The 20,051-nt window shown below is 71.9% G+C and overlaps 3 protein-coding genes across 5 annotated transcripts; 2 read left to right on the forward strand and 1 right to left on the reverse strand.

Moving 5' to 3' along the window:
- Nucleotides 1-2,767: 2,767 nt before the first annotated feature.
- Nucleotides 2,768-9,017, reverse strand: LOC142074350 (sphingosine kinase 2-like). The gene is given in 7 exon segments (XM_075134949.1): nt 2,768-3,998; nt 4,001-4,395; nt 4,997-5,196; nt 5,199-5,308; nt 6,131-6,274; nt 7,955-8,378; nt 8,905-9,017. Coding segments are annotated over 6 exon segments (2,394 nt in total). The 5' UTR covers nt 8,349-8,378; nt 8,905-9,017; the 3' UTR covers nt 2,768-2,847.
- Nucleotides 9,018-9,620: 603 nt separating this feature from the next.
- Nucleotides 9,621-12,496, forward strand: LOC142074275 (large ribosomal subunit protein eL18). Of its 3 annotated transcripts, none has more exons than XM_075134815.1 (7): nt 9,621-9,729; nt 9,936-10,022; nt 10,120-10,227; nt 11,131-11,250; nt 11,345-11,468; nt 11,560-11,629; nt 12,394-12,496. In XM_075134815.1, the coding sequence occupies exons 1-7, from the start codon at nt 9,727-9,729 to the stop codon at nt 12,467-12,469; spliced, it is 588 nt and encodes a 195-aa protein (XP_074990916.1). In that variant the 5' UTR covers nt 9,621-9,726; the 3' UTR covers nt 12,470-12,496. The 3 variants fall into 3 exon arrangements, with proteins under 3 accessions (XP_074990916.1, XP_074990917.1, XP_074990918.1); XM_075134816.1 differs by having other exon boundaries at nt 11,152-11,250; XM_075134817.1 differs by lacking the exon at nt 11,131-11,250 and having other exon boundaries at nt 9,622-9,729.
- A 1,315-nt stretch (nt 12,497-13,811) lies between these two features.
- On the forward strand, nt 13,812-19,994 carry LOC142074348 (sulfotransferase 2B1-like). Its single transcript, XM_075134948.1, has 6 exons — nt 13,812-14,037; nt 15,475-15,683; nt 15,760-15,886; nt 16,779-16,873; nt 18,122-18,302; nt 19,585-19,994. The coding sequence occupies exons 1-6, from the start codon at nt 13,905-13,907 to the stop codon at nt 19,881-19,883; spliced, it is 1,044 nt and encodes a 347-aa protein (XP_074991049.1). The 5' UTR covers nt 13,812-13,904; the 3' UTR covers nt 19,884-19,994.
- The last annotated feature ends 57 nt before the right edge of the window (nt 19,995-20,051 follow it).

Raw genomic sequence — 20,051 nt, forward strand, 5'->3', positions numbered from 1 at the left:
GCGGGCCGGCACGGCTCCCCGTAGGGATCCCCGGCACGGCGCAGCGCGATCCGGCACGGCTCCCCGTAGGGATCCCCGGCACGGCGCGATCCGGCACGGCTCCCCGTAGGGATCCCCGGCACGGCACGGCGCGATCCGGCACCAACCCATCCCGGCACAGCCCCTGCAGCCGGAGTGGGAGAAGTGGCCGGGAGCTGGATCCAGATCCAGAGTTCAGAACCAGCCTGGAAATGGGGCTGGGATCCGGCACCAGGATCCGACACTGGGATCCAGCACCCAGATCCGACACCAGGATCCAGCAACGGGATCCGGCGCCGGGATCTGGCACCAGGATCCAGCACCAGGATCTGCCCCTGGGATCCAGCGCCAGGAACCAGCACTGGATCCGGCACCGTCATCTGGCCATGGGATCTGGCACCGGGATCCAGCAACAAGACACAGCACTGGGACCCAGCAATGAGATCCAGCACCGGGATCTGGCACCAGGATCCAGGAAGGACATCCGGCACCAGGATCTGGCCCTGGGATCTAGCATTAAGCACCAGGATCCAGCACCAGAACCCAGCACCAAGACCCAGCCCTGGGACCTAGCACCGGGATCCAGCACTGGGATCCGGCACCAGGACCTGGCACCGGGATCCAGCACCAGGGTCCAGCACCGGGATCCAGCACCGGGATCCAGCACCGGGATCCAGCCCTGGGATCTGGCACCGGGATCCAGCACCAGGATCCAGCACCGGGATCCAGCACCGGGATCCGGCACCAGGACCTGGCACCAGGATCCAGCACCGGGATCCGGCACCGAATCTGGCCGGGACACCATCTCCGAAACCAGGATCTGGCACCATCCAGAACCGATCCAGTCTCGGGGGGGGCGGGGGGGACGGACACACGGACCAAGATCCCCCCCCCGATGCCGGGTTCCCCCCCCCCCGCCGTGGGGGTCTCCCCTCCCCCCCTGTAAATATTTATTCCCCGGCCCCAGGGCTGGTTTAAAGCACAACACGGGGGGGGGGCCCAGGGGTCCGGGTGCCCCCCGCCCCCAACCACTGCACCCCCCCCACCCAAGCCCCCCCCCCCCCCCCGGAGAGGACCCAGGCGTCCGGGAGCCCCCGCTGGGTCCTCTCGGGATGTTGGGGGGGGGGCACCCCCCCCCCCCCCCCCCCCCCCCCCCCCCCCCCCAATTCCTCCCAGTGACCCATTTCCAGTTAAGGCCAGTAGCGTCACTGGGAGGGGATGGGAAGGGGGGAGACACACGACCCCCCCCCCGGACGCCTGGGTCCCTTCCCAGCTTGGGACTGAAGCCAGCACGTCACGCCCCCCCCCCCCCCCCCCCAAAAAAAACACCCCCACCCGTGGGGGGGGAGGGGACACCCACGCATCCGGGGTCCCCTCCCCCCCCCTTGCACTTTGACCACTTTACTGCCCCTCCCCCTACCCCACCCACCCCCCCGCACGTGGGTTTTGGGGGGGGGGGATCGCGACCCCCCACCCTGGGGGGAAGGCGGGGGGGGGGGGCTTTTGTACAGAATAAACCTCTGACCCTGCTGCTGGTTGCAGCCTGAACTGGGAGGCCAAACTGGGGGCACTGGGATGGGGGGGGGCACTGGGAGGACAAACTGGGGGCACTGGGATTGGGGGTGGGACACTAGGAGGCCAAACTGGGGGCACTGGGATGGGAGGGGAGCACTGGGAGGCCAAACTGGGGCCACTGGGATGGGGGGGAGCACTGGGAGGCCAAACTGGGGGCACTGGGATGGGGGGGGGGCCTCTAGGAGGCCAAATTTGGGGGGGGGGGGATGGACCTGCGTGTGCCAGACACCCCCCCCACGCGTGACCCCCCCCACGGCACCACGACCCCCCCCTAAGGACGGAGCTCACTCCACGCTCGGCTTTATTGCATAGGTCACGGGGGGGGGGGGGGCAGCACGACCCCCCCCAATGGGACCCAGGCGTCCGGGCATGAGGTTTGGGGGGGGGGGGGGCCTGGGTCCCCTCCAGTCTGGGGTGGGGGGGGTCCTGGGGGGTCACCCGGATGCCTGGGTCGCCCGGGACCGCCCCAAATTGCCGCCACCCCCCCCATGGGACCTCTGGGTCTCCCTGACCCCCCCCAACGCTTGGGGTCCCCCCAACCACCTGCCCCCCCCCGCGCCCCTGGGTCCCTTGGGTCCCCCCAACCCTTGGGATCCCCCTGACCCCCCCAGCTACCAGGGTCCTTGGGGTCCCCCTGGGTCCCCCCCAACCCCTTGGGCGCCCCCGACCCTTTGGGGTCCCCCCCACAACCTGCCCAGCTCCCTTGGGGACCCCCCCAAGCCCTTGGGGACCCCCTGGGTTCTCCTGGCCCCTTGGGTGCCCCCCACCACCTGGGTCCCTTGGGGTCCCCCCCCAACCTGCCCAGCTCCCTTGGGGTCCCCCCCACCTGCCCGGGTCCCTTGGGGTCCCCCCCCAACCTGCCCAGCTCCCTTGGGGTCCCCCCACCTGCCCGGGTCCCTTGGGGTCCCCCCCCAACCTGCCCAGCTCCCTTGGGGTCCCCCCCACCTGCCCGGGTCCCTTGGGGTCCCCCCAACCCCTTGGGTGCCCCCCACCACCCGGGTCCCACCACCTGCCTGGGTCCCTTGGGGTCCCCCCACCTGCCCGGGTCCCTCGGGGTCCCCCCAACCCCTTGGGGTCCCCCCACCCGCCCAGGTCCCTCAGGGTTCCCCCAACCCCTTGGATGCCCCCGACTGCCTGCGTCCCCCTGACCCTTGGGTCCCCCTGAGTCCCCCCCCCCCCCCAAGCTGCCCGAGTCCCCGGGGGTCCCCCGTGTCCCCAGGGGTCCCCCACGACCCGGGGGTCCCCCGGCCCCCCTCAGGGCGCGGCGGGGGTGAGGAGCCGGGCCAGCCCGCGGTGGATCTGCCCCTGGAGGGGTCCGTACTCCACCCGCTCCCCGTCCACCGTCAGGACCCCCCGCGGCGTCAGGGGCTCCAGGCGGAAGGCGCGGGCGGGGACGCGGGACAGGGGGGGTCCGGCGGTGGCCGTGTCCCCCCCCCCGCCGCCCCGCGCCATGGCCAACAGCACCCGGAGGAGGGCCCCCCGCGAGACCCCCGCCCGCACGTAGCAGAGGTGGATGAGGCCGTCGTCCGGCCGGGCCCGGGGGGCCGCCACCAGCTCGGCCCCCAGGTGCGACTGGTAGATGGCCAGGACCAGCACGAAGTCCCCCTCCAGCGTCACCCAGCTGGGGGGCACCGGTTGGCCCAGTGGCACCAGTAAGTCGTCAACTGGGCCACTGGGAGGGGAGCGGGGGGCTGGGGGGGAGGCGTCTTTTGGGGTGTCCCCAGGGCTGGGGGTGTCCCCAAGGGTGGGGGTGACACCATGGACCTTGGTGGCCCCATCATTTGGGGTGTCCCCAAGGGTGGGGGTGACACCATGGACCTTGGTGGCCCCATCATTTGGGGTGTCCCCAAGGCTGGGGGTGACACCATGGACCTTGGTGGCCCCATCATTTGGGGTGTCCCCAGGGCTGGGGGTGACACCATGGACCTTGGTGGTCCCATCACTTGGGGTGTCCCTAGGGCTGGGGGTGACACCATGGACCTTGGTGGCCCCATCACTTGGGGTGTCCCCAAGGGTGGGGGTGTCCCCATCTCTTGGGGTGTCCCCATGCCTTGGGGTGACCTCCTGACTTGGGGTGTCCCCCCGCACCGTGGTGGCCCCATCTTTTGAGGTGGTCCCATCGTTCGGGGTGGCATCGTGCACCGTGGTGGCCCCACGTCCTGGGGCGTCCCCACGCCTTGGGTTGTCCCCAGAGCTGGGGATGTCCCCACGTCCTGGCGTGTCCCCATCACTTGGGGCGTCCCCCTGCACCGGGGTGTCCCCATGTCCCGGGGCGTCCCCCTGCACCGGGGCGTCCCCCCGCACCAGCACGTCCCCAGCAGCAGCACCCTTCTTCCCGGGCTTGTCCCCAAACCCAGGTTCGTCCCCAAGCCCCGGGACGTCCCCGACGTCCCCCCAGTCCCCCCATCCCCCTCGGGGGTACCGGGGTCGCCGGGTGTCCCCGCGCAGAGTCCCAGATCGGAGAAAGCGCGGGGCAGCGGGGCGGCGGGGGCGGCGGCGGCGGCAGCGTCGGCGGTGGCGCTGCGGGGGACGGCGGGCAGGTAGGAGAGGCGGCCGCGGTAGGTGTGCAGGGCCAGCAGGCGCGCGGCCGTGCCCAGGGCGAAGCGCGCGGGGCCCAGGCGTCGCAGGCGCTCGCTCTCGATGTCCACGTCGGCCACCAAGCCCCAGGCCACGCTCAGGAAGGAGAAGACGCGGGCGCCCGAGGCCGTCGTCACCGAGACCAGGTCCAGCGGGGACGGCGTCCCCCGGCACAGCAGCACCGCGCAGTTCTGCAGCAGGGAGAGACCCAGCGCCGGGGCCAGCCTGGCGGGGACGCGGGGGCGGTCACGCGTGGGGACGCGGCACGGGGACGGCAGGGGACGCGGCACGGGGACGCGGCACGGGGACGGCACGGGGACAGCACGGGGACGCGGCTCATGTAGGGACCGGGTACAGGGACAGGTCACGCGTGGGGACGCGGCACGGGGACACGCCACGGACACGCGGCGCACGCAGGGACACGCCACGGGGACACGGCACACGCAGGGACGCGCCACGGGGACACGGCACACGCAGGGACGCGCCACCGACACGCATCAGGCGCAGGGAGACCCCCTTCCCCGTATCCCCGCGTCCCCCGTCCCCTCCGTGTCCCCCCCATGTCCCTGTGTCCCCATGTGCCCACATCCCCCCGTGTCCCTGTGTCCCCCCCGTGTCCCCCCCGCGTCCCCGTGTCCTCCCCGTGTCCCCGTGTCCCCGTACCCGGCGTGGAAGTTGATGGCGGCAGCCAGGGCGTTGCCGGAGCCGCAGGGCAGGATCCCCAGGGGCATCCCCCCGTGTCCCCCCACATCCCCATGTCCCCATGTCCCCTCCTCGTGTCCCCGTGTCCCCCCCGCGTCCCCGTGTCCCCCCCGTGTCCCCGTACCCGGCGTGGAAGTTGATGGCGGCGGCCAGGGCGTTGCCGGAGCCGCAGGGCAGGATCCCCAGGGGCATCTTCAGCGCCGCAGCCCAGTCCGGCCGGTCCATCAGCCCGTTCACCACCTGCGGGGGCCGGGGACGCGTCTGGGACCCCCCCCCGACGCCTGAGGGGGGGGTCTCGGACACCTGGGTCCCCTTTTTGGGGGGTGGTGGGGGGTCGTTACCTCGTAGAGGAGCCCGTCCCCCGAGACGGTGACGATCCCGTCCCACTCGTCCAGGCTGATCCCCGTCACCAGCTCCCGCGCGTGGTTTGCCCGTTCTGGGGGGGGGGGGACACATCAGCCATGGCCCCCAGGGACCCCCAAACCCCACCATGGCCCCCAGGGACCCCCAAACCCTCCCCTGCCCCCCCCCCCAGTCCCCTGAGCCCCCCAATCCTCAGCCCAGGTCCCCAGGCCCCCCCAACCCCCCTATATACCCCCCCCAGCCCTATAGCTGCTGTCTGCCCCCCCCAGCCCTCCTGCCCTGCCCCCCCAGCCCCCCCAGAGCCCCCTGGGTCCCCCAAAGCCCCCAACCCAGGTCCCCAGGCCCCCCCCCGAGCACCCTACAGCCCCTCTACAGCCCCCCCCAGCCCCCATAGCTGCTGTCTGGCCCCCCCAGCCCCCTGCCCCCCCCCAGCCCCCAGCCCCCCGGGAGCACCCCACGCCCCCCCAGAGCACCCTACAGCCCCTCTATAGCCCCCCCCAGCCCCCATAGCTGCTGTCTGGCATCCCCCGGACCCCCACCCCAGTTCGCCCACCCCCCCAGAGCCCCCTGAGCCCCCCCCAAACACCCCAATCCCCCCCCAGCCCATTTTGTCCCCCCAAGCCCCTGTATTCTCTGTCTGACACCCCCCTCGCAGCCCCCCAACCCTCCAAGTCCCCAGGCCCCCCCAGTGCACCCCACAACCCCCCTATAGACCTCTCCAGCCCCTATAGCTGCTGTCTGGCCCCCCCCCCAGCCCCCTGCCCCCCCCCCCCCAGCCCCCAGCCCCCCGGGGAGCACCCCACGCCCCCCCAGAGCACCCTATAGCCCCTCTATAGCCCCCCCCAGCCCCCATAGCGGCTGCCTGGCACCCCTAAGCCCCCCCCGGCCCCCCCACCGGTCTGGATGAGGTTGAAGCTGATGTCGGCCTCGGTGATCATGGGCAGGACGTGGCTCTGGCACCAGCTCAGGGCCTGGCCCCGGCCCCCGAAGGGGTTCAGCAGCAGCAGCAGCCGCCGCCGCCGCGGCTCCGGCAGGATTTCTGTGGGACGGAGACCCCCCAGGTCCCTGGGTCCTCGGCTGGAGACCCCCCAGATCCCTGGGTCCCCATCTGGAGACCCCCCCAGATCCCTGGGTCCTCGGCTGGAGACCCCCCAGATCCCTGGTCCCCATCTGGAGACCCCCCCAGATCCCTGGGTCCTCGGCTGGAGACCCCCCAGATCCCTGGTCCCCATCTGGAGACCCCCCCAGATCCCTGGGTCCTCAGCTGGAGACCCCCCAGATCCCTGGGTCCCCATCTGGAGACCCCCCCAGGTCCCTGGGTCCTCGGCTGGAGACCCCCCAGATCCCTGGTCCCCATCTGGAGACCCCCCAGATCCCTGGTCCCCATCTGGAGACCCCCCAGATCCCTGGGTCCTCGGCTGGAGACCCCCCAGATCCCTGGTCCCCATCTGGAGACCCCCCAGGTCCCTGGGTCCTCGGCTGGAGACCCCCCAGATCCCTGGTCCCCATCTGGAGACCCCCCCAGATCCCTGGGTCCCCATCTGGAGACCCCCCAGATCCCTGGTCCCCATCTGGAGACCCCCCCAGATCCCTGGGTCCTCGGCTGGAGACCCCCCCAGATCCCTGGGTCCTCAGCTGGAGACCCCCCAGATCCCTGGTCCCCATCTGGAGACCCCCCCAGATCCCTGGGTCCTCGGCTGGAGACCCCCCAGATCCCTGGGTCCCCATCTGGAGACCCCCCCAGATCCCTGGGTCCCCATCTGGAGACCCCCCAGATCCCTGGTCCCCATCTGGAGACCCCCCCAGATCCCTGGGTCCTCGGCTGGAGACCCCCCAGATCCCTGGTCCCCACCTGGAGACCCCTCGGATGCCTGTGTCCCTGCCTGGGGCCCCCCCCCCATCCCAGAGCCCCCCCCAAATCCCTGGGTCCCCATCCCAGAGACCCCCCAGACCCCTGGATCCCCACCCCGGGACACCTCAGTCCCTGCCTAGAGACCCCCCCCCCCCCAGACCCCAGAGACCCCCTGGATGCCTGGGTCCCTGTCTGGAGAACCCCCCAATCCCAGAGACCCCCCCAAATCCCTGGGTCCCCATCCCAGAGCCCCCCCCCCCCGGATGCCTGGATCCCCTACGGGGCGGGGTGGGGACCCAACCATCCGGATCCCCACTTCAAGGGGACCCTGGCGTCCGGGCGTGGCACCCCCGCCCCCCCACCCCGCCACACCTCCCCGCCGTACCCCGGGGGGACCCCGGCGTCGGGGTGGCGCCCGCCCCACACCCGCAGGCGGCGGCTTTCGGGCCGGACTCGTTCCACCGGTGGGGAGCACCCAGGGGCCGGGGTCCCCTCTGGGGGGGGGGGGGAGCACCCTGAACTCCTGGGTCCCCTCCCCGTGGGTCCCCTCCCCAATTCCTGGGGGGGTCTTCGGACACCTGGGTCCCCTCCCCGTTTCCTGGGGGGGTCCCCCAATTCCCCGGTCCCCTCTCCAGCCCTGGAGATCCCCTCCCTATTCTTGGGGGGGGTCCTCGGACACCTGGGTCCCCTCCCCAATTCCTGGGGGGTTCCTTGGACACCTGGGTCCCCTCCCCAATTCCTAGGGGGGGTCCCCAAACTCCCAAGTCCCCTCCCCATTCCTATGGGGCCCAAACGCCTGGGTCCCCCCCCCCCAACACACAGGATCCCCCCCCAAACTCCCCCACCGCCCCCCGAGCACCCCCTTACCGGCCTGGGGGGGCAGGGGGAGCCCCCGGACGAGGCAGCGGATGGTGCGGGCCCAGCGCTCGGCCGTCGCCCGGTTCCCTTCGTAGTGGGGGGCCGCGTCCACCCGAAAAGTGGGGGCTCGACGGCGACGCCGGGGCCCCCCCGGGACCCCCCGGCAGCGGGGGGGGTAGGCGTAGACGGCGAAGAAGGCGGCGGCGGGCAGGGAGGGGGCGCGCAGCGTGTGGCAGCCCACCACGTCGGCCAGGCGCAGCGTCCCCCCCCCCGCTGAACCCCCTCCCGGGGGTCCCCCCAGGATCTGCAGCTCCAGCCGGGTCAAGCGGAGATGAAAACGGGGTCCCCCCCCCGCACCCGGGGGACCCCCAAAATCCCCCTCCAGCAACGGCTCCTCGTTCATCGGGGCGGGGGGGGGCGGCTCGGCCAGGGCCTGGGGAGGGGAGACGGGGGGGGGGGGTTGGGAACGGGGAGGGGGGGAGGGACACACACCCGGTGCCCCCCACGTCCCCCGGTGCCCCCCCGTCCCACTGCCCCCCCCGTCCCCCGGTGCCCCCCCCACCTGCGCAGGGTGCCCGTCCCGTTCTCCTCGCCCGACACCCATCGGGGGGGGGGGGCGGGGGAAAAAGGGGGGGGCGGGACGGGGGGGGGGCGGGGCGAGACCGGAGGCGGCGGAGCTGCGGGGGGGGGGGCGAGCCCCACGGGCTGGGAGTGCCCCCCCCCGGGGCCGTTGCTACCCCCAGGGCCGGTATTACCCCCCCGGGTGGGTATTTCCCCCTCCCAGGGCCGGTATTACCCCCCCGGGGGCTGTTCCCCCCCCCAAGGGGCGGTTGCCCCCCCCAGGGCCGGTATTGCCCCCCCCCCGCCGGTACTGCCCCCCGCCCACGGCCGGTGCTGCCCCCCGGGGCCGTTGTCACCCCCCCCAGACCGTTATAACCGCCCCCCCGCAGTGCTCCCACCCTGTCATGGGCCCCCCGTATCGGGGAGGGCCCCGGGGCGGCCCCCCCGGGCCCGCGTCCCCCCCCCCGGGCGCCGGTCCCGTTGTCGCCCTCTCTCCCCTCCGGCCGCTTTGCCCTCCACCCCGGAAGCGCTCCCCGCCTCCCGGCCGTCCCACCAATCGTACGGCGCCGAGCCCCCCGCCGACAGCCAATGGAAGCGCGTCGCCGCGTTCGCCCCGCCCCCGTCGCGCCCCGGCATGTTGGTTGAGGGCGGCGCCGCTGTGGGGAGCAACGGGCGGTGACGCTGGGGAGGCGCCATCTTTCTTGAGGGCGCTACGGGTCAGGCGGGGGCACGGCCGCCATCTTGGGGGCGCGGAGGGCGGGGCCGCCGCTTCAGCCAATAGGAGCGGCAGAGCCATGGCAACGGTCGCCTGGGGGGCGAGGCCGCGGCGGCCATCTTGGCTGAGGGCAGGGCCAGGTTTTCAAAGAAAAGCCCCGGGGCGGCGGGGCCGGGCGCGGTCGGCGGGGCCGCGGTGCACGCCAGAACAGCGGCGGGCTCCCGCCGCTATCCCTCCCGCTGCCTGCCCGCCTTACAACCCAATTAACAACGCTAATTAAACGCCAAAGTCCTCCGCAGCGCTGACTCTCTGTCCACCAACTCCGTCTCTATGCTCACCGCCGCCTTCCCATTAGACGCTGCAGTCCTCCCGCACCAACGAGCGGCGCCGCGCAGAGCGGCCCCGCACACTCACTTCCGGCCGCCGGGCGGAAGTGGTCGCTTCTCTCCCATAACCCCCCGCGCGGGGCGCGCTCCTTCCTCTCCCTCCATCGGCCGCTGCCGCCATGGTGGGTCCGCGCTGGGGGGGGGAGACGCGCATCCGCCGCCATCCGCCACCGGGGGGGACCGGGCCGGTGCCGCCGCTGCCGGGGGAGGCTGGAGGGAGCCTGGGGGTCGTGATGGCGGCGGCGATGGGGCGCTGCGGCGATGCCGGTGCCCGATGGTTCCCGCTGAGGCCTAACGGCGGCCTGACCCCCCTCCGCTTCCCCCTCAGGGTATCGATATCCGCCATAACCGGGACCGGAAAGTCCGGCGCCGGGAGCCCAAGAGCCAGGACATCTACCTGCGGCTCCTCGTCAAGGTGGGCCGCGGGGAGCGGGGGGGCGGCCGGGGTAGCGGCGCTCTCCCGCCGGTGCTGACCCCCCCACCCGGTCCCGGTGTTCTCCCCCCTCCCGTAGCTCTACCGGTTCCTGGCCCGGCGGACGAACTCGGCCTTTAACAAGGTGATTCTGAAGCGGCTCTTCATGAGCCGGACCAACCGGCCGCCCCTCTCCCTCTCCCGCATGGTGAGTGCCCGGGGGGGGTCTTTCCGTCCCTGCGTCCCCCCGCAAACGCCGCTGCTCTGCGCCCCGGGGGGGCGAGGGACCCCAAAATGACGCTGTTTGCACCCAAAATTATTTCTAGTGAGGTCTGGGACCCCCCGGGGTGGGGTGTTGGGGGGCGCAGCCAGACCCTCCGGACTCTTGGGTGCTACGGGGGGCGGTGTCGGGGGGGACCCCCGGACCCCTGGGTGCCTCGGGGGGGTCCTCTCTGTCCCTGTGTCTCCCCCTAACGCCGCCGCTCTGCGCCCAGGGAGGGCGAGGGACCCCCAAACCCCTCCGCCCTGCAGGCAGGGACCCCAAAATAACGCTGTCTGCACCCAAAATCCTCTAGGACCCCCGGGGAGAGGGGTTGGGGGGCGCAGCTGGACCTCTGGGAAGGTGTCAGGGGAGACCCCCGGACCCCTGGGTGCCATGGGGGAGGTGTTGGGGGACCCCCGGACCCCTGGGTGCCATGGGGGAGGTGTTGGGGGACCCCCGGACCCCTGGGTGCCTCGGGAGGGGTGTTGGGGGCCGCAGCCGGACCCCTGGGTGCAATGGGGGGGTGTCGGCGGGGACCCCAGGACCCTTGGGTGCCTCTTGGGGGTGCAGCCGGACCCCTGGGTGCCATGGGGGAGGTGTTGGGGGACCCCCGGACCCCTGGGTGCCTCGGGAGGGGTGTTGGGGGGCGCAGCCGGACCCCTGGGTGCAATGGGGGGGTGTCGGCGGGGACCCCAGGACCCTTGGGTGCCCCTTGGGGTGCAGCCGGACCCCTGGGTGCCATGGGGGGGCGCGTCCGGCGAGACCCCCGGACCCCTGGGTGCCTCGGGGGGGTGTCTGGGGGTACCCCGGACCCCTGGGGGGTGCAGCCGGACCCCTGCCCCCCCCCAGCACCCCATTTCCCCCCCCCAGATCCGGATGATGAAGCGGCCGGGGCGGGAGGACAAGACGGCCGTGGTGGTGGGCACCGTCACCGATGACATCCGCATCCAGGACGTCCCCAAGCTGAAGGTCGGGGGGTCCCGGGGTGCATGGGAGGCAGGGGGTCCTGCGGCAGAGAAGGGGGGGGCTGGTGCTCACCCCACCCGTGTTTTTCGTTCCCCAGCTCTGCGCCCTGCGGGTGACGCGGGGGGCTCGCACCCGCATCCTGCGGGCGGGGGGCACCATCCTGACCTTCGACCAGCTGGCCATGGCCTCCCCCAAGGGCAAGGGCACCGTCCTGCTCTCCGGTGAGTGCCCCCACACCCCTGGGGACCCCCCGGGACCCCCCCAGACCCGTGGGGTGACCCCCTTTGTGTCTGCCTGTGTCCCCCCACTCAGGACCCCGAAAGGCTCGGGAGGTTTATCGGCACTTTGGGAAGGCGCCCGGGACCCCCCACAGCCACACCAAGTGAGTGGGGGGCCCTTTTTGGGGGGGGGAGGGGGGTGTTTGGGTGTTGGGGTCCCTTTTTGGGGGGCCTGGGTGTTGGGGGGGCTCTTTTGGGGGTGGGGAGTGGGGTCTGGATGTTGGCGTCCCTTTTTGGGGGGGTCTGGATGCTGAGGGGGCTTTTTTTGTGGGGGGGGAACAGGGATTGGATGTTGGGGTCTCTTTTTGGGGGGGTCTGGATGTTGGGGGGGTTCTTTTGGGGGTAGGGTGTGGATTTTGGGGTTCCTTTTGGGGGGTGTGAATGGGGGGGGCTGTTTTGGGGGTGGGGAGTGGTGTGTGGATGCTGGGGTCCCTTTTTGGGGGGGTCTGGGTGTTGGGGGGCTCTTTTGGGGGTGGGGAGTGGGAACTGGATGCTGGGGTCTGTTTTGGGGGTCTGGATATTGGGGGGGCTTTTTTTGGGGGGGAGCAGGGACTGGATGTTGGGGTCGCTTTGCTGGGGAGGGGGGGTCAGATATTGGGGTTCTTGTGGGGTGTTGGTGTGGGGGGCCTGAATGCCTGGGTCATTTTGGGGTGATGGGGGGGCACCAAGGTGTTGGGGTCCCGGAGGGGGGGCTTGGGGGGTTTCTAAGGGGGGGGGCTGTGGGTGCTGGGGTCCCAGCGGGGGTCTGGTGGGTGATGGGATTCCTGGGGAAGTGGGGGCTGGGTGAGGGGGGGTCGCTGGGTGCTGGGGGGGTCACGGGGCTGTCCCGGACACCGGGGTCCCCCCTGACCCCCCTCTCCCCCCCCAGGCCCTACGTGCGCTCCAAGGGGCGGAAGTTCGAGCGGGCGCGCGGGCGCCGGGCGGGCCGGGGCTACAAGAACTGAGACCCCAATAAAGCGCTGTGCCCCCCCCCCGGGCCCTGCCTGTCCTTGGGGACCCCCCCCGGGCCCCTGCCTGTCCTTGGGGACCCCCCCCGGCCCCCCCCGGGCCCCTGCCTGTCCTTGGGGACCCCCCCCCCGGGCCCTGCCTGTCCTTGGGGACCCCCCCCCTGGGCCCTGCCTGTCCTTGGGGACCCCCCCCCCCCCGGGCCCCTGCCTGTCCTTGGGGACCCCCCCCCCCCGGGCCCCTGCCTGTCCTTGGGGCCCCCCCCCCCGGGCCCTGCCTGTCCTTGGGGACCCCCCCCGGGCCCTGCCTGTCCTTGGGGACCCCCCCCCACCTCCTCCCTGTCCTTGGGGACCCCCTTGAGCCCCCCCAGGCCCCTGCCTGTCCTTGGGGACCCCCCCCACCTCCTGCCTGTTCTTGGGGACCCCCCCAAGCCCCCCCAGGCCCCTGCCTGTCCTTGGGGGCCCCCCCCGGGATCCCCCTTCACCCCCCACCCCCCCGTGGACCCAAGTGTCCTGTAGCCCCCCCCCCCCCCCAATTTGTTGTCACCCCACAGTGGGGGGAGCTTGTCCCCCGCACCCCCCAATGCGGGCACCCCCCAGTTCACCCCCTTGAGCCCCTGGGGGATCCCCGACCCGTCACGAGTGGGGGGGGGGGAGGGTCACATCCCCCACGCGGGTCCGTGTCCGCGGGGGGGCGGGTCGGGAGCTCCGTGGGGTGGGGGGGGAACCGGTCGGGGGGGTGTTGCGCAAGGCGGGGCAGCGGCGGTGCCGCCCCACGGGTGGGGTGGGGTGGGGGAGGTGCCGCCCCACGGGTGGCGGGGGCGGGGCAGGGCGGTGCTGCCCCACGGAGGGGGGGGGGGGGACGCGGGGCCCCGCCTGCCACGGCTCGGTGCGATCGCGGCGGCTCCGTGCGGCGCTGCCAGGTACGGGGGGGGTGGGGGACACCGGGGGGGCTCTGTCCACGGGGGACCGCGGCCCGGCGTGGGGGGAGGGAGGGGATGCGGGGGGTGGGGGGGGCAGCTGCCGTGTGGGGGAAACCAGCTGCCGCGTGGGGGGAGCCCCGCAGGACCGAGACGCCCCCCCCCCCCCCACCCCCGGCGTGGGTTGGCCGTGGGGGGGGTCTGGGGGGGCACCCGTGGGGCTCAGGGCGGCCCCGTGTCCGTGTCCCCCACCCCCCCCCCGCACGCTGTTGCCTGGCGCCGGGCCGGGCCCACCCGTGGGACCAGGCGTCATCCCCCTCCCCCGTTGCCGCGGCACCGCGTGGGGCCCCCGGGACCCGCGTGGTGGGGGGGGGGGGAGGGGGGGGCTGGAGGCGGCTCCAGGGCCGGTCCCGTCGCTCCGCTCCCTCCCTCTGCGATCCCTCCCTGCGTGTTGTCCCACCGCCCCCCCGCCCACGCAGGTCCCGGTCCCGCGTGGGCCCCCCCCCCCCCCGGCCATGTCGCGGGGGTACTTCCAGCACGGGGGGGTCACCTTCCCGGGGCTCCTCTACTCCCCCCGGGGGCTCGAGGCCGCCCGCGACTTCCCGGTGGAGGACGACGACGTCTTCAACGTCACCTACCAGAAATCGGGTAGGGGGCCGGGGGGGGGGCCCTGGGGGGGGCAAGGGGTGGGGGGGCACCCAGGAGGGTCCCAAGGGGTGGGGGGGCACCCAGGAGGGCCCCAAGGGGTGGGGGGGACACACCCAGGAGGGCCCCAAGGGGGGGGGGGGCCCAAGGGGGGGGGGGGGACACACAGGAGGGTCCCAAGGAGGGGGGGGAACCTGGGCGGGCCCCAAGGGCGGCGGGGGGGGTGGACCCCAGGAGTGCCCCGGGGGGACTCAGGGACCCCCCCCCAAGGGATCCAAGTGATTGCAGGGACTCCCCAAAAGAGCACTGGTACCACAAAGGGACCCCAGTGGACCCCCCCAGTGGACCCCCCCAGAGCACCTTAGGGACCCCAAAGGGACCCCAGGGACCCCCCCAGTGGTCTTTAGGGACCCCAGGAGCTCCCCAAAGGACCCCCCAAGGGACCTCAGGAACCCCTCAAGGACCTCAGGGACCCCTCAAAGGAACCTCAGGACCCCCAAAGGGCCTTGGGGACTCCCCAAGGGATCTCAGGGACCCCAAAGGGGCCTCGAGGACCCCAAAGGGAATCCTAAAGGGACCCCAGGGACTCCCCAAAGACCTCAGAGACCCCCCAAGGGACCTCAGGGACCCTAACGGGACCCCAGGAGCTCCCCAAGTGACCTCAGGGACCCCTCAAGGACCTCAGAGACCCCCAAGGGACCTCAGGGACCCCTCAAGGACCCCTCAAAGGAATCTCAGGGACCCCAAAGGAAACCCTAAAGGGACCCCAGGAGCTCCCCAAAGACCTCAGAGACCCCCCAAGGGACCTCAGGGACCCTAACGGGACCCCAGGAGCTCCCCAAGGGACCTCAGGGACCCCTCAAGGACCTCAGGGACCCCCAAGGGATCTCAGGGACCCCTCAAGGACCTCTCAAAAAAACCTCAGGGACCCCGAAGGGACCTTAGAGACTTCCCAAGGGACCTCAAGGACCCCTCAAAGGAACCTCAGGGACCCCGAAGGGACCTCAGGGACCCCTCAAGGACCTCAGGGACCCCCAAGGGACCTCAGGGACCCCTCAAGGACCCCTCAAAGGAACCTCAGGGACCCCAAAGGAAACCCTAAAGGGACCCCAGGAGCTCCCCAAAGACCTCAGAGACCCCCCAAGGGACCTCAGGGACCCTAACGGGACCCCAGGAGCTCCCCAAGGGACCTCAGGGACCCCTCAAGGACCTCAGGGACCCCCAAGGGATCTCAGGGACCCCTCAAGGACCCCTCAAAAAAACCTCAGGGACCCCGAAGGGACCTTAGAGACTTCCCAAGGGACCTCAAGGACCCCTCAAAGGAACCTCAGGGACCCCGAAGGGACCTCAGGGACCCCTCAAAGGAACCTCAGGGACCCCGAAGGGGCCTCGGGGCCCCCAAAGGGCCCCTAGGGACCCCCAGCGGATCCCCCTCCCCAGGCACGGTGTGGATGCTGGAGATCCTGAGCCTGATCCGCAGCGACGGGGACCCTCGCTGGTGCCGGTCGGTGCCCAACTGGGATCGGGGTCCCTGGTTGGAGACGGTGCTGGGACTACGGCGGGCGCGGGGAAACCCCCGCCCCCGGCTCATCAGCTCCCACCTCCCCATCCAGCTCTTCCCCAAGGCGTTCTTCACCTCCAAGGCCAAGGTTGGAGGGGATGGGGGTGCGGGGGGGGGTGTCCCCCACCCGTAGGGACCTAGAGTTGTGTGTCCCCCCCCCCCAGGTCATCTACACGGTGAGGAACCCCAAGGACGTCCTGGTTTCCCTCTACCACTTTGCCCGGATTTTCCGACCCTACAAGGATCCCGGGAGCTTGGAGCAGTTTCTGGAGAAGTTCCTGGAGGGAGACGGTGCGGGGGGGCTGGGGGGGGGGGATTTGGGGGGGACGGGGGTGATGGGGCTGGTGTAGAGGGTCCACGGGCTGCTGGAGGGGGGAATGGGGGGGGGGGCTATGGGGTGTGAGGGGGGGGGGGCTGTGGGGGTTGATATGGGGGGCACTATGGGGGGGTTATGGGGCGTCAATGGGGGGGCTGCTATGGGGGGGCTATGGGGTGTCAATGGGGGTGTGGGGGCTGCTATGGGGGGGCTATAGGGGGGCAATTGGGGGGCTATGGGGCTGTGGGGGCTGCTATGGGGGGGCTATTGGGGGGCTATGGGGCTATGGGGGCTGCTATGGGGGGCTATGGGGCTGTGGGGGCTGCTATGGGGGGCTATTGGGGGGCTATGGGGGCTGCTATGGGGGGCTATTGGGGGGCTATGGGGGCTGCTATGGGGGGCTATTGGGGGGCTATGGGGCTATGGGGGCTGCTATGGGGGGCTATGGGGCTGTGGGGGCTGCTATGGGGGGCTATTGGGGGGCTGTGGGGGCTGCTATGGGGGGCTATTGGGGGGCTATGGGGGCTGCTATGGGGGGGCTATTGGGGGGCAATTGGGGGGCTATGGGGCTATGGGGGCTGCTATGGGGGGCTATGGGGCTGTGGGGGCTGCTATGGGGGGCTATTGGGGGGCTATGGGGCTGTGGGGGCTGCTATGGGGGGCTATTGGGGGGCTATGGGGGCTGCTATGGGGGGCTATTGGGGGGCTATGGGGCTGTGGGGGCTGCTATGGGGGGGCTACTGGTGTTGGGGGGGCTCTAGGGGCTGCTGTGGGGGGCACTATGGGGGGCTATGGGGGGTCACGGGAGGTCCTGGAGGGGCCGGGGTTGGGGCGGGGGCTGCGGGTCCCATGTGCGTCCCCCCCCAGTGCCCTTCGGGTCCTGGTTCGAGCACGTCCGGGGGTGGCTGGAGCTGCGCGGCCGCGAGAACTTCTTCTGCATCAGCTACGAGGAGCTGCAGCAGGTCTGGCCCCCCGTGTCCCCCCGTGTCCCCCCGTGTCCCCCCGTGTCCCCCCCCGCGTCCCCACGTCCCCCTGTGTCCCCCTGGCAGCACCTACACAGCAGCGTGGAGCATCTGCCCCCCACATCCCCAGTGTCCCCGTGTCCCCTCCATGTCCCCCAGTGTCCCTGGTGTCCCCCTGTGTCCCCCCGTGTCCCCCACGTCCCCAGTGTCCCCCCATACCCCTGATGTTCCCCGGTGTCCCCTATGTCCCCCCCGTGTCCCCCACATCCCTGGTGTCCCCATGTCCCTCGATGTCCCCCAGTGTCCCCATGTCCCCAGTGTCCCTGTGTCCCCCACGTCCCTGGTGTCCCCGCGTCCCCCGGTGTCCCCCTGTGTCCCCCATGTCCCTGGTGTCCCCACATCCCCCTGTGCCCCTGATGTCCCCCCATGTCCCCGGTGTCCCCCCATGTCCCTGGTGTCCCCATGTCCCCCCATGTCCCTGGTGTCCCCCATGTCCCCGGTGTCCCCATGTCCCCAGTGTCCCCACATCCCCCGGTGTCCCCATGTCCCCCCATGTCCTGGTGTCCCCATGTCCCCCCATGTCCCCGGTGTCCCCCCATGTCCCCGGTGTCCCCATGTTCCCCCATGTCCCTGGTGTCCCCATGTCCCCAGTGTCCCCACATCCCCCGGTGTCCCCATGTCCCCCCATGTCCCCGGTGTTCCCATGTTCCCCCATGTCCCCCTGTCCCCCGGTGTCCCCGGTGTCCCCCCATCCCCCAGTGTCCCCGGTGTCCCCATGTCTCCCCATGTCCCCGGTGTCCCCCTGTCCCCAGTGTCCCCACATCCCCCGGTGTCCCCATGTCCCCCCATGTCCCAGTGTCCCCGGTGTCCCCCCATGTCCCCGGTTTCCCCCCATGTCCCCGGTGTCCCCATGTTCCCCCATGTCCCCCCGTCCCCCGGTGTCCCCGGTGTCCCCATGTCCCCGGTGTCCCCGTGTCCCCAGTGTCCCCACATCCCCCGGTGTCCCCATGTCCCCCCATGTCCCAGTGTCCCCAGTGTCCCCCCATGTCCCCGGTGTCCCCCATGTCCCCGGTGTCCCCATGTCCCCCCATGTCCTGGTGTCCCCATGTCCCCCCATGTCCCCACGTCCCCCGGTGTCCCCATGTCCCCCCATGTCCCGGTGTCCCCCCATGTCCCCAGTGTCCCCATGTCCCCCCATCCCCCGGTGTCCCCGGTGTCCCCACGTCCCCGGTGTCCCCGTGTCCCCAGGACCTGCGCGGCAGCGTGGAGCGCCTCTGCGCCTTCCTGGGGCGGGGGCTGAGCGCGGGGGCGCTGGACGCGGTGGTGGCCAACGCCTCCTTCGCCGCCATGAGCCGCAACCGCATGAGCAACTTCAGCCTCTCCCCCCTCTTCATCCTCGACCTGCGGCGCGGCCCCTTCCTGCGCAAGGGTGGGGACGGGGGGGCGGGGGGACAGGGGGACATGGGGATGGGGTCGGGGGGATGTGGGGACGAGGGGACGGGGACATGGGGACAGGGATGGGGACATGGGGATGGGGACGGGGGGACGTGGGGACATGGGGACATGGGGACATGAGGACAGTCATGGGGACAGGGATGGGCACATGGGGACATGGGGATGGGGATGTGGGGACGTGGGGTTGGGGACGTGGGGACACGAGGATGGGGACGTGGGGACACGGGGATGGGGACATAGGGACAGGGACATGAGGACAGGGACATGGGGATGGGGATGTGGGGACAGGGATGGGGATGTGGGGATGGGGACATGGGGGATATGGGGACAGGGATGGGGACAGGGATGGGGACGTGGGGACATGAGGACGGGGACATAGGGATTTGGGGATGGGGGGACATGGGGGATGTGGAGACAGGGATGGGGACATGGGGATGGGGACGGGGGGACGTGGGGACGTGGGGACGGGGACATGGGGACGGGGATGGGGACATGGGGATGGGGACGGGGGGACGTGGGGACGGGGACATGGGGACAGTCATGGGGACAGGGATGGGGACGTGGGGACGTGGGGACGTGGGCATGGGGACATGAGGACAGTCATGGGGACAGGGATGGGCACATGGGGATGGGGTCAGGGGGACATGGGGACGTGGGGACATGGGGACGGGGACATGAGGACAGTCCTGGGGACAGGGATGGGCACATGGGGACATGGGGGTGGGGACGTGGGGCTGGGGACGTGGGGACACGAGGATGGGGACGTGGGGATGTGGGGACACGGGGATGCGGACATAGGGACAGGGACATGAGGACAGGGACGTGGGGATGGGGATGTGGGGACAGGGATGGGGACAGGGATGGGGATGTGGGGACATGAGGACGGGGACATAGGGATTTGGGGATGGGGGGACATGGGGGATGTGGAGACAGGGATGGGGACACGGGGATGGGGATGTGCGGACAGACATGGGGACAGGGATGGAGATGTGGGGACGTGGGGATGGGGACAGGGATGGGGACGGGGGGACCAGGGATGGGGACGTGGGGACGGGGACAGGAGGACGGGGATGTGGGTCTCTGGGGGCTCGGGGGGGTCCTCAGGGCTAGGTGGGGTCCCTGGGGGGGTGGTTAGGGGTTCCTAAGGGCTCTGGGGGGGTCCCAGGAGGACTTGGGGGGTCCTCAGGGCTGGGGGGGGTTCGAGGGGGGTCCCTGGGGAGGGTCCGGGGGGGTCATCGCCCCGTGTGCCCCCCCAGGGATCTCCGGGGACTGGAAGAACCACCTGACGCCGGAGCAGAGCGCCCGCTTCGACCGGGTCTACCGGGAGCGCATGGCCGGCCTGGGGGTCACCTTCCCCTGGGACCCCCCCCTGCAGCCCCCCCTTGCCCTCAGCCCCCTGCCCGGGACCCCCCAGGACCCCCCCGAGGAGGACACCTCCCCCGGGACCCCCCAGCACCCTCCTGAGGAGGAGACCCCCCCCAGGTCCTCCCAGGACCCCCCCCACCCAGACCCCCCCACCCTGACCCCCTCCCCCCAGCCCCCCGCTGACCCCTGAGCGGTGCCGGGGGGGGCCCCACCAACACGGGGGGTTGTAGTGGTTAGAGGGGGGTGGTCGACAGGATCGGGCCCCCCGAGATGGGGGGGTGATGGTTGGTGTCTCAATAAAGCTGCTCTGTTGGGGGGGCTTTGGGGGGGTCCTGCCCCCCCCCCCCCGAGATCACGC

This window comes from Calonectris borealis, chromosome 34, assembly GCF_964195595.1.
Source record: "Calonectris borealis chromosome 34, bCalBor7.hap1.2, whole genome shotgun sequence".
NCBI classification, from domain to species: domain Eukaryota; kingdom Metazoa; phylum Chordata; class Aves; order Procellariiformes; family Procellariidae; genus Calonectris; species Calonectris borealis.

Coding starts and splice junctions, on each gene's coding strand:
- LOC142074348 (XM_075134948.1), top strand. CDS start 13,905: ATGTCGCGGGGGTACTTCCAGCACGGGGGGGTCACCTTCCCGGGGCTC. Junction 15,887..16,778: donor GAAGTTCCTGGAGGGAGACG/GTGCGGGGGGGC, acceptor GTCCCCCCCCAG/TGCCCTTCGGGTCCTGGTTC. Junction 18,303..19,584: donor CGGCCCCTTCCTGCGCAAGG/GTGGGGACGGGG, acceptor GTGCCCCCCCAG/GGATCTCCGGGGACTGGAAG.
- LOC142074275 (XM_075134815.1), top strand. Junction 10,023..10,119: donor ACCTGCGGCTCCTCGTCAAG/GTGGGCCGCGGG, acceptor CCCCTCCCGTAG/CTCTACCGGTTCCTGGCCCG. Junction 11,630..12,393: donor ACCCCCCACAGCCACACCAA/GTGAGTGGGGGG, acceptor CTCCCCCCCCAG/GCCCTACGTGCGCTCCAAGG.